Here is a 12773-nt window from a genome sequence, read left to right as displayed (position 1 = left end):
GGAGACTGGCACTCAGGGAGGGCAACTTGAGACCCTCTGTGTTAAAATGCAAGGAGAATGTGGTGAAGGGGATATAACTGTAGGAGTCTATTATAGACCTCCTAATCAGGAGGAAGAGCTTGACCACGAATTCTTTAGGGAACTGGCAGAGGCTACACACTTGCGGTGCATGGTTGTCATGAGTGACTTCAACCACCCTGACATCTCATGGGAAGAGCACTCAGCAAATATGATCGGTCACAAAGTTTCCTCATTTGCATTGATGAGCTCTATTTGACTCAAGAAGTCTACAGGCCAACAAGAGGTAAGGCACTGCTGGATCTGGTTCTGGCCAAAGGGGATGATCTAGTGGGTGACCTGAGGATCGAAGGGAAGCTAGGCGACAGTGATCATGAGTTGGTCACTTTCTCTATCTATCGCAAAGCTTGGCAAATCAGTCAGTAATGCAGAAATCCTCTACTTTAAGAAAGCCAACTTTCAGGAGCTCAGGAGTTTGGTTGTTGAGGCCTTGAAAGATCATGATCTGACAGGGAAGGGAGTCCATGATGAGTGGTTGCTCCTTAAGGATGCAGTCCTAAAAGCACAAGGGAAGTCCATTCCAGCCCATAGGTAAGGTAGCAAACGGGCTGGGAGACCCCCTTGGTTCAACAGGAAACTCATGGACCTCTTGAATCTAAAAAGTGAAGCTCATAAGGGACAGAAGTCAGGAAATGCCACTAAGGAGGAGTATGCAGCACTGGCACGCACTTATAGGGAGCGAACCAGAAAGGCCAAGGCTGAAACCAAACTCAAACTGGCTACAGGAATCAAGGACAATAAAAAGTCCTTCTTCAGATAAGTGGGAAGTCAGAAAAAAAACCAAGGGCAACGTTGGACCCCGACAACTGACACCCCGGATAAAGCTAATCTCATCAATGATTACTTTGTGTCAGTTTTCCACCAGCCCACAGGGATCACCCTGCCAGACAGGATGCAGTTACCAGGGTAAGGGCGATCATACACCTATAATTGGTGAGGATCTTGTGAGGGAACACTGAGAGACTGGACAATGACAAGTCAGCTGGCCCAGATAGAATGCACCCAAGAGTGCTAAAAGAGTTGGCTGACATCATAGCACGACCAATGGCAAGGATATTTAAGACCTCATGGTACTTGGGAGAAGTCCCAGAAGATTGGAAGAGGACAAATGTGGTGCTGATCTTCGAGAAAGGAAGGAAGAAGATCCAGGGAACTACAGGCAAATCAGTTTGACCTCAATCCCTGGAAAGATCTAGAAAAAAAAATTATCCAAAAAAGAGTTGGCTGACATCATAGCACGACCAATGGCAAGGATATTTAAGACCTCATGGTACTTGGGAGAAGTCCCAGAAGATTGGAAGAGGACAAATGTGGTGCTGATCTTCGAGAAAGGAAGGAAGAAGATCCAGGGAACTACAGGCAAATCAGTTTGACCTCAATCCCTGGAAAGATCTAGAAAAAAAAATTATCCAAGAATCCATCAACAACAGGTTAATGGAAGGCAACATTCTGAGAGATAGCCAATATGGCTTTGTTGTGGGTAGGTCTTGCCTGACCAGCCTCATTTCCTTCTATGACCAGGTGATGCATCACTTGGACAAAGAAGAAGAGGTTGATGTCATATATTTGTATTTCAAAAAAGTCTTTGACTTGGTCTCCCATGATGCCCTCATGGTAAAATTGGGGAACTGTGGCCTTGACAACTTTGTCCAATGGCTGGGGAACTGGCTCCATGGTTGGACCCAGAGAGTGGTAGTCAATGGAACTGATTCAACATGGTACATGGTGACCAGTAGCATCCCCCAGGGCTCAGTGCTCTTTAATATATTCATAAATGATCTAGATTCGGGTGTCAGAACCAGACTGGCTAAGTTTGCAGATGACATCAAATTATGGGGAAGTGTGGTCACGCTGGAGGATAGGCTGGCAACTCAGGCCAACCTGGACAGGGTCACAAGGTGGGCGGATCAAAACCTGATGACATTCAACACAGAGGTGTATCACCTTGGAAGAAAGAGCCCAAATCAATCATACTTATAGGCTCAGCAGTGTTACACTTACTAGCACCATGACCGAAATAGACTTGGGGGTCATGATTTATCACAAGATGAACATGAGCCTCCAATGTGATGCCGCAGCTGGCAAAGCAAATAAAACTCTGCCTTACATCTACTAATACATCTCAAGCAAGACCCAAGAAGTCATCCTCCCACTTTACTTCGCCTTGGTGAGGCTGTAGCTGGAGGACTGCATTTTCTGAGCTCCACACTTTAGAAAGGATGTGGAGAAGCTTGAGAGAGTCCAGAGGAGAACCACATGCATGATTAGAGGTCAAGAGAGCAGGCCTTATGAGGAGAGGCGGAGAGGCACGAGACCCTTCAGTCTGGAGAAACAAAGGCTCAGGAGTGAATTGGTGGAAACCTATAAGTACATAAGTGGTGTACATCAGGAACTGGGAGGGTGTCTCTTCACCAAGGCACCCCAAGGGAAGACAAGGCCTAATGGGCACAAACTACTGGAAGACCATTTTAGATGGGACACAAGGAAAAACTTCTTTACCATCCGAGTCTCCAGAGTCTGGAATAGACTCCCCCAGAAGTGATGTAAGCACCTACTTTGGATACCTTCAAGAAACTCCTGGATGCTTATCTTGCTGGGATCATCTGACCCCAAATGATTTCCTTCCCTTTGGGGGGGAGGGGGGGGGGGGCGGACCCAATGATCTCGCAAGGTTCCTTCCAGCCCTAATGTCTATGAAATTACAGATCAAGTTACTGACTACTACCCTCTGAGTCTGACAATCCAGCCAGTTTTCTGTCCACCTTACAGGCCATTCATCCAACCCATACTTCCTTAGCTTGCTTGTGAAACTGTTGTGGGATACCATATCAGAAGCCTTGCTAAAGTTAAGGTATATCACTTCCACTGCTCTTCTCATATCCACAGTACCAGTCATCTAATCACAGAAGGCAATCAGGCTGGTCAGGCATGACTTGCCCTTGGTGAATCCATGCTGACTGCTCCTAATCACCTTCTCCTCCAAGTACTTAGAAATGGATTCTTTGAGGACCTGCTTCATGATTTTTACAGAGACTGAGGTGAGGCTGACAGGTCCATGGTGCCCTGGATCTTCCTTCTTCCCTTTCTTAAAGATGGGCACTATATTTGTCCTTTTCCATTCATCCAGGACCTTTCCAAGAGTTTTCCAAGATGATGGCCAGTGGCTCTGCAATCACATCAGCCAACTCCCTCAATACCCTTCTATGCATCCTGCCCAATCCCATGAACTTGTACATGTCCACTTTTTCTAAATAGTCCTTAATCTGTTCTTTCACCCCTGTTTGGCTTCTCACCTCTTCCCCAAATTGTGCTGCCAGTGCAGCAGTCTGTGAGCTGACCTTTCCTGTGAAGACTGAGGTGACAAAAACATTATTGAGTATTTCAGGCTTTTCCACATCATCTATCACTAGGTTGTATCCCCCATTTAGTAAAGGACCCACACTTTCCCTGATATTCCTCTTGTTGCTGACATACTTGTAGAAACCATTCTTATTACCTATCATGTCCCTTACTAGCTGTAACTCCAATTATGCTTTGACCTTCCTGATTTCATCCCTCCATGCCCATGCACTGCTCTTATACTTCTCCCTAATCGTTTGTCCAAGTTTCCACTTCTTGTAAGCTTCATTTTTGTGTTTTAGCTCACTGAAGAGTTCCCTGCTAAGCCAAGCTGGTCTTTTGCCATACTTGCTAGTCTTTCTGCATGTTGGGATCATTCCTGCACTCTCAGTAAGGTTTCTTTAAAGTACAACCAGCTCTCCCAGACTCCTTTCCCCCCCAGACTGACCTCCCAGAGGGAACTGATGGGCAGGTTCCCGAGTGAGTCAAAGTCTGCTCTTCTGAAGTACAGGATCCTTACTCTGCTGCTCTCCTTCCTTTCTTTCCTCAGAATCCTAAACTCAATCATCTCATGGTCACTGCTGCCCAAGTTGCCATCCACTACTACATTCCCCACCAATTATTCACCATTTGTGAGCCACAGATCAAGAAAAGCATGGCCCCTAGTTGGCCTCTCCAACATTTTCTCCAGAAAGTTGTCCCCAACACTCTCCAAAAACTTCCTGGATTGCCCATGCACTGCTGTATTGCTCTCCTAGCAGATGTCAGGGTGATTGAAGTCCCACATGAGAACCAGGACCTGTAATTGGGAAACTAGTAGACCCCATCATGACATCACACTTGTTGCTCTCCTCTCCAACCCCAACCCACAGACTTTCAATGGTCCGGTCTTCAGTTTCATACTAGAGCTCTGAGCAATCATATGGCTCTTTTACATAAAGCACAACTCCTCTTCTCCCCTGACTGTCCTTCCTGAACAGTTTGTTCCCATCTATGGCAGTGCTCCAGTCATGCAAGCTCCTACCAAGTCTATGTTATTCCAATCACATCATAGTTTCATGCCTGTGAGAGGACTTGCAATTATTCCTGTTTGTTTCACAGGTTCCATGAATTCGTGTACAGACACCTGAGGTAACTAGCCAACTCCCCTACTTTCTCAGGGCTGTTGACCTACTGCCCCTTCCTGCTTGCACTTCCTTCAAGTCACCCACTTACCTCAGGGCTTTGGTGTCCATTCCCCAGCAAACCCAGTTTAAAGCCCTCTTCACTGGGTTACTGAGCTTGTCTGAGAAGATGTTCTTCCCTGTCTTCATCAGGTGGATCCCATCTCCTCCTAGCCATCCTTCTTCTTTGAACAATATCCTGTAGTCAAAGAAGGCAAAGCTCTGCTGATGACACCATCTGTGCAGCAATGCATTGATCTACAGGATGCGCCTGCTCCTGCCTGGGTCCTTCCCCTTGACCAGGTTTGAGAGCACACCTTCACCCTTGCAACCAGAGCCCCATAGTCACTTTTGATCTCCTCAGGGTCTTCCCTGGCAGTATCATTGGTGCCCACATGGTTGAGCAGCATGGTGTAGTAGTCAGGGGGCCAGATGAGTCATGGTAATCCTTCTGTGACATCTTGTGTCCAGACTCTGTATAAGCAGCAGAGCTCCCAAGACAATAGGTCAGGCAGGAAGATGACTGTCTCCATCCACCACAGAAGGGAGTCTTCAAAAACCACCACCCAACACTTCTTCTTGGTGGCAGTGGTCTCTATCCTTCAAACCTTGGGCAGGCCTGGCCTGTCCTCCTCCACCAAGAAAATATGCTCCTCCTCCTCCATTGCTAGGGCTCCATAGCTGTTCTCCAGGCAAACTGCTGCAGGTGGGGATGAATATTTCTGCTTCCTGCCAGAGGTCACAAGTTTCCAGCTTCCACCTCCCTGGAAGTCCAGGTCCTGTTCCTTGTCTAGCACTGCCTTTGGCAGTCCTTCCTCCACAATCCTAGAGGTCTCTTTCAGCATCAAATTGATAAAGTCCTCAAGGCAAAGAATGTTTGGAGCCTTGCCACCTCCTTCTGTAGCTCTCTTGCCTGCTCCGTGAGGGACACCACCAGGAGGCACCACTCACATCTCAGGCACTCCCCCACCTGGCTGTTACTGGAAGGAACCTGCAAGCCACAGTCTCCACAGCACCATACCAGGACCTGGGTGGTAGCATTGATAGTGACTGGCCCTGCCTGGATAGATACCTCACAGTACATGCAAAGGACAGTTCAAAGTAGCAGTGGCTCTGGCATTGTAATGTCCTCCAGCCATTTCTCTTGGTCTCTAAATCCGTCCCTCTTCCAAGCAGACCTTCCCTAGCAAACTCACATGTAAGCTGGCCTGTTCATTGCTCCTTGGTCCCAAGAGGTTCCTTTTTCCCTGCTTACTCTCACCAAGCTTAGAGTGAAGGATGATAAGAGAGAGTTTCCAGGCAAACTCCCTAGCAAATTCCCCCTCGCTTGGGACTCAAGTTAAGCAAGGGGCTTAAACATTGGTCTGGTGCCTGAATGTTAACTATTTACACTACACACACACACACGCACACACGCGCGCACACACACACATATATTAGCTACTCTTAATCAAAAGAGCTTAACTTAAAGGCTCCCCTTCAAAGAGGTGGGTGGTAAATTGACCTGCAAATTGACTTGGGAACTGCTTGCCCTGTTTGCTGCCCCATTCACTCATTCCCTGGTCACTTGAGGAGTCTCCTTTTATATACTGCTGGGCTTGGACCGGCTCCACCCCCTCATTAGGGCTTCTGTCAGACAGGCAGCAATCACTCAGCTAGCAGCACTCCCAGCTACTCAAAACACCCCCCAAAACACACAGAGCCCACCAAACAAACATTCAGCAAACCAAACACACAATCATATTCTGTTTCTATGACATACCTACTAGGGCTGTGCAAAATTTCATCGCCAGTTTTGTTTCAATGCTGTTTCGACCCATTTCAAGGTTGAAACAGCAAAATTGAAATGGAACAGATATAGTCAAAACAGCCTCAAAACAAAATGAGGCAAATCGAAATGTTTCGCCATTTCAACGCAGTTTCGACATTTTGCCCATAGGCTATAATGGGGAACACTGAAACAGACTATAACTGTCATTTCTGGCCTGATTTGGATGAAGCTTGCAGGAATGGTAGCCCCTTCTGAGGGCATGAAGCCTGCAAAGTTTAAATGAGATTGGTGCAGGGGTTCAGGGAAACTGCACCACTGAACCACAAAGTTTTGTAAACAAAACTTGTGTCATGTGTATGTGTTAAGCCACAGTGGGGTCAAAACTCCAGGCATGCTAGCCCCTGTGGAGGCCACAAAGCTAAGTTTCAAGGAGATAGGTGCAAGGGGTTCGGGGAAACTGATTCTTTCCTCTCCTTAGTCTGTGGTTTCGTAGGTGTTAATCCTTGCTCATTAACTCGTTATCCTAGCTAGCTACTGTGTATTGAGCTGGTCCCTGAGTGAATCAAGATTGATTGCTAACACAGTAACTAGCTAGGATAACTTGTTAATGATCAAGGAAAACCACAGACAGGAGAGGAAAGAAACAATACAGAGCTGGGAACTGCTTCTGCCCCAAGACAGACACAGTCAGTTGCACAAGCTCCCATGTCACAAGTTTTGTCTGTCAGCAGCTAGGGGTGCAGGGCCCTCAGAAGGGGCTACCGTTCCTGTAAGCCAAATCAAGCCAGATCAAGCCAGAAATGACTAAGTTATAGGCTGTTTTGTCTTTCCCCATTATATCCTATGGGCGAAACGTTGAAACAGTTTCGCCGTTTCGCCCCTGTTTCAACGGAACAGAACAGAACAGCTGTTTCAAATCAAAACAAAATTCAAAACGAAATGCTGTCCTGTCAAAATGTCAAAATGCTGGTCGAAATGGAACGCTGCCATTTCACATAGCCCTAAAACCTACCTTTTGTATTAACTGTTTTTCCAAGGCTCAGGCAGGATGAAATATAATCATGAGGACCATATCAAGCAGTAAAACATCTGCTAAGTAGATTTGCATCATAGCAAAATTACAACCTTTCATGCAAGGAATTTCTCCAGAGCCTATTAAATAATACATTTTCAGCTATTGTCAGACTGCCTCATGGAGATAATATGAAAAATTTGGAGTCCTCACCTATCTGTGACATCAGGAAGCCGCCAGGCATTGGGCAGCCAGCAGGACACATGCATGAATTTGTGCGTGCTGAGAAGGGACTGTGCTGTGGAGCCTGCTGCTGCTGTCTTGTGCCCTACAGCACCTGCTGGCCTGGGAACTTCCTCTCCAGCCACCACTGCCTCCCAACTATCCCTCTTCTGCCTGCACCAGGGCTGCACAGTGGTGTTCCTGGCTGCGTGCTTCCAGCCATTTCTGCTCTGCTTTGCTCTCCATTCAATTCAAAGCAGGGCACTATTGAAACAGAGGCCCCAAAGATTCCTGTAGTTCACCAACACCCTTCTTTCCTCGGGTTCTCCAGCACTAGGTACAACTTCCTTGTCAGCTAAATTAGCCTGCCAGGGTAGATTTCCTTTCTGTAACTGCAGTGTTTACCCTGCAGCACCCTCCCCTCAGTGCAGATGCCTGCTCACCGGCCCTCTAGTGGCAGAGCACAAGCTGTGCATAAAAATCATAGAGAAATCAGAGAAATAGGGCAGGAAGGGACCTCCGAAGGTAATCTAGTCCAACCCCCTGCCTGAGGCAGGATCATCCCTACCCAAACCACCCTATACAATCGATAATCTAAGATCTTCTTAAACTACCATAAACCCTGAAAGAACACAAGACATAACACCCTAACCTGCCATAGGTAAAGCAGGGGAACCATGGCAGCCAACATTCTGCTTCCATGAAGCTAATATAAGCTTGATAAATCCAAGGTAGTGGGCCATGACCCCTGCTACAGAGGAAGGCAATGAACCCCACAGTCCCTACCAATCTGACCATGGGGGAAAATTCCTACCTGACCCCAGATATGGTGATCAGTCTGACCCTGTGTGGAGAGGCAAGATCCTCTAGGCAGGAACCTCCAGCTTTGGGCCCAGCAAGAACACTGGCACACACCAGTCAAACTTTCTAGCCTTGGCTTAAAAATATCTGACACATAACAGAAATGGGAGGGGAAGGCATCCAGCTCAGAAGCATGGCAAATACCCATAGTAGAACATAGGCATAGCTATGCCTAGATCACCCCTGACCAGTGGCTGTCCAACCTCTTCTTGAACATCTCCAGTGATGGAGAGTCTATCCCACTGCCTTACTGTTCTAACAGTGAAGAAGTTTTTCCTGATATCCAAACTAAACTTACTTTGCTGCATATTCAAGCCATTGGCCCACATCCTACTTTCCACAGCAAGACAGAAAAGGCGTTTTGAGCCTTCTTGATGGCAATCCTTCAAGTATTTAAAGCTTACTATCATGTCCCCTCTTAAGCGCTTTTTCTACAAGCTGAACATGTCTAGCTCCTTCAGCCTCTCCTCATATGACTTGCTTCCTAAGCCTTTATCTCCCTCGCTGCCCATCTCTGCACCCTCTCTAACTTCTCCACATCCTTTATAAAATAGGGACCCCAGAACTGTGCACAGTACTCCACATGAGGCCTAACCTGTGCTGAGTGGAGAGGCATTATCACCTCCCACATCTTGTGCCTAATGCTTCTATTAATGCATTCCAAAACTGCATTTGCCTCTTGTGTGCCTATATCATGCTACAGACTCATATTGAGTAGGCCTGTGCAAATAAGAAAGTATTTGATTTGGATTAGGATTCAGATTCAGCCAATTCAGAGGATTGCGATTCGATTTGGAGATCCGGATCACTGTCCCGAATCAATTCGGCTGAATCAGCTTTGGAAGATTCAGCGCTGATTCGGAAAGATTTGGTGATTCAACCATAGATTATAATAGGGAATCACTGAAATACCTATAACTTTGTCATTTTTTGGCAGATTTCAATGAAAGCAGTAGGGATGGTAGCCCCTTCTGAGGGCACAAAGCCTGCCAGGTGTCAAAGAGATAGGTGCAGGGGTTTCTGGGAAACTGCCTCAAACTGCTGAAAGCCAAACTCATGTCACTTGTGTGTGTTAAGGCAGATTTGGATGAAAACAGCAGGGATAGTATCCTGTAACAGGGGGCCTTCCTGGTGCCAGTTAGATTTCCACCCACCTACCTGTTTCTGGGCCAGCCTACTGCCCCTCTTTTGCTCAGGCAGAAACAGCTCACAAAAGGGATAGAAAGGCTGCAGATAAAAGGTTTATATTCTGTTTCTACATCTCTCCCCCAGAGCACTGTGATTGGAAGGGGACTCAGGGAAAGATCAGTCACTGGCCAGCTACAGATGTCAGTCTTTCCCCCCTCCTTGCTCCCCCTCCCTCTTCTCAGTTTCTGTTCCCCTGAAAGACTTCCTTCTGAATCTCCTAATCTTTTTCCAACCCTTTTCCAAATCGATTCAGAGGCCCCAGATCGATTTGAAGGGTTTTTTTGGTCTCCCGATTCAATTCAGATTTGGTGAATCGGCCTCCGAATTGGGCCGAATCTCCTCTGAATTGAATAGACAACTGAAGCTTTGCACACCCCTAATATCGAGTCTGTGATCTACCAAGACTTCCAAGTCCTTCTCTATAGTGCTGCCATCCACCCAGGTATCACCCATTTTGTTTTTGTAGTTTTGATTATTCTTCCCAAGGGACTCCACTCAAAACCTCCTGCCATTCTGACATGGACCACAGATACCTTTTGGACACCAAGGCTGGCAGTCCCTTCCCAGTCATCTAAGTGGCCATTTTTGGCTGTCTACATGGCATCATCTGGGGTATTTACACACTGGTAGGAATTCTGTTCCTGGCTGCATAAGCCTGCACACATGGATGACTCCATACACACACACAACCAGCAAAAGGAACTCTGTATTGAACTCTTCACCTTCATAAGAACAAAATGTTCATATTTTTCCTTAAGAAACTGATGCCTTGTCCCCAGTCCAATTAGGTAGGCTGTGGTTTTGTGTACTTACAGGCTGTGCTAACAAAAGCTGTATAGAGCTTTCTGGGAATCAGAGAATCCAGCATGTCCCGGAAAAACTCTTTCAACAGAGCTGCCACATCATGGACACTTTGATGCTCATCCAAGAAAACATCAAGCCCCTGGTCAAACTCTTCCCGCAGCTTAATGACATAGAGGAAAAGAGAAAGGGAAAGTAATAATTTGTGCCTTCTCCCCACAAAACCACTGCAGTCATAGGTCTATCAATATGACAATGCTAGGCACTGAGTTCCCTTTAACATGAATGGGATTAGAGCACAGAGATGACAGGCTTAGTACTAGATTCTACAAGAAGAATAATCACTCTCTTTGTCATCTGTGCATTTCAGCCATAATTCCTAGTTACTCTAAGGGATGGGACATTTAAAAAAAAGACATCCAATATTGATTTTAAGACTAAAAGGGCATGTCTACACATGCTACGGCAACAGTGTCTGTGGGTGTCTACACATGACCAGCAGCTACTTCGTTATAGTGACGCAATCCTCCAGTATAACATGCCATTACGGCAAAATAGCTGCTAAAAATAACTATGTGTCATGCATACAGTACAATATAGGATGTTACTGCGCTGTGTTAGTATAAGGAAGTACTAATCACGGTTCAGTAACAACATCACCATAGCAACACATGTAGATGCTAAGCGATAGTGAAACCATCACATCTGAGATAAGTGATTTACTTTAATAATTAAGTGCCCCATTTAAAAAATGTCCACCTTCTTTCTAATGTGAATCTCATCCAGCAATTGTATTTTTTTCTCAGTCTGTCTGCCAGACATCTAGGAGAATATTCTGTTTCACATATTCTGTGTGCAAATAGCTGTTAGCACTCTGCAAATTGTTACATGTATCTATTGTGGAAGGTTCTTAGGTGAGGGTCCAAGCCCTCATAGTGTATGTGCTGACAGGGGAAGCTCTTCCTATCAGAAGGCTGTCTCTTACTATTACTTTCAATAAACTCAATTATAGCTTCTGGAATCTGACTCAGACATGTTGATCAGAGTTGAATAGAGTTCTTATGTGTCCAAGGTGGTGGTTCTCAACCTTTTCAGAATCAGAGCACCAACCACCACTTTTTGAACATGGTGGCACCCCCAGTTGCAGCCCACTGTTGTACTCAACTTACCTCAGTGTTTCTCAGTGGTGCTGCTACTGCCAGGTGAAAATATTCCACATACTTACTGCACAGCCAGACCAGGGAGAGTTATGGCACACATGCACTCCTCCTGAATTAGGGCTTTCTGATGACCCTAAAGCAGGTAGGAGAGCTGGCTTCATCTGTAGCCCTTCCTGGTCCAACCCTGCACCACACTCCCAGAAACAAAGGTGCACAGGACATGTGGAACTGTCCTACATTCCTTTGGCTTGTGAGGGGGAGTTGGCTTGTGGATTTGGGGCTGGACCAGGGAGAGCTGTATCCCAAGTCAGCTCTCTTGCCTGCTTTAGGGTGCTGCAGCCCTGCAGATGGGACAATTTTCCTGGCTGCGACCGCAATGGTACCTGCATTGTAACACCCCAGAGGAGATCTCCAATTGGCTGAAGGCTGCCCCAGGGCCAGTACCAACAATCAACTGATTGTCAGCACTGGCTGCCAGAACAGCCCCAGTTCTTCAGGCTGCCCTGTGGGAGGGATGGGGAGAAGTAGGAATCAGAGCCTCCTGGTGGAGGGAACTGAAGGGTTTACCCACTGGGGACTTCAAAACCTGCACCTGGATCATGATCCTGAGCTCCCCCCTGCACTGGCTGTAGAAAGGGTGAGACTGGGTTTTGATCCCTGATTCCACAATCGTACTTCCTGCCATGCATGTGTGGTGTGCCAGGCAACATAAGTGCTGGCATGGGGGATTAGATCCTTTGGTGCCTTTAGCTGAACATGTGGGACCCTTCCTACCCAGGACACATTAGAGAATGTGGCTAGAGCACTGTAATCCTTAAGGCTGCTCTGATTCTAACACAGGCCAAGTCAATTCCCAGGGGCTCTGGATCAATTTGGTAGCTCTACGTCTGTGTCTTCCGCAGATCCTTTTCACTGATTTCCTAAGCCCAGCCCCTGAACTATATTCTCTGCTTTTGCAAGACCATGCCTATGGTATTTTAAATTCCTGCACTCTGAACTGCATTATATCGATACTCTTCAGTCTTTGGCTTTCTTCTCTCCGGCTTTTAGTTTGGACCTTGCATCTAATCTTTAGTCTGAGCTCTATTTTGTTTTGTGCTCCTCCCTCCCTTGCACTGCCATACGCCTCCTTCCTTCTTTCTTCCTCTCAATGCCTTGGCTTTTAGTCTCCTCTCTTT

The 12773-nt window shown here is 46.6% G+C and overlaps 1 protein-coding gene across 4 annotated transcripts in view; it reads right to left on the bottom strand.

Annotated features, from left to right (window-relative positions):
• The window catches only part of LOC102376387 (rho GTPase-activating protein 6), a 77773-nt gene that overhangs the window by 12219 nt on the left and 52781 nt on the right, over positions 1–12773 (bottom strand). For all 4 annotated transcript variants that reach the window (XM_025210786.1, XM_006029345.3, XM_025210785.1 and 1 more), the window contains one exon: positions 10448–10598. In XM_025210786.1, coding sequence (XP_025066571.1) covers positions 10448–10598 — 151 coding nt within the window. The remainder of the gene's footprint in view (positions 1–10447; positions 10599–12773) is intronic.

The sequence above is a fragment of the Alligator sinensis genome, unplaced genomic scaffold (genome assembly GCF_000455745.1).
Source record: "Alligator sinensis unplaced genomic scaffold, ASM45574v1 scaffold1023_1, whole genome shotgun sequence".
In the NCBI taxonomy this organism is placed as follows: domain Eukaryota; kingdom Metazoa; phylum Chordata; order Crocodylia; family Alligatoridae; genus Alligator; species Alligator sinensis.
This window is presented reverse-complemented; position numbering and strand designations above follow the sequence as displayed.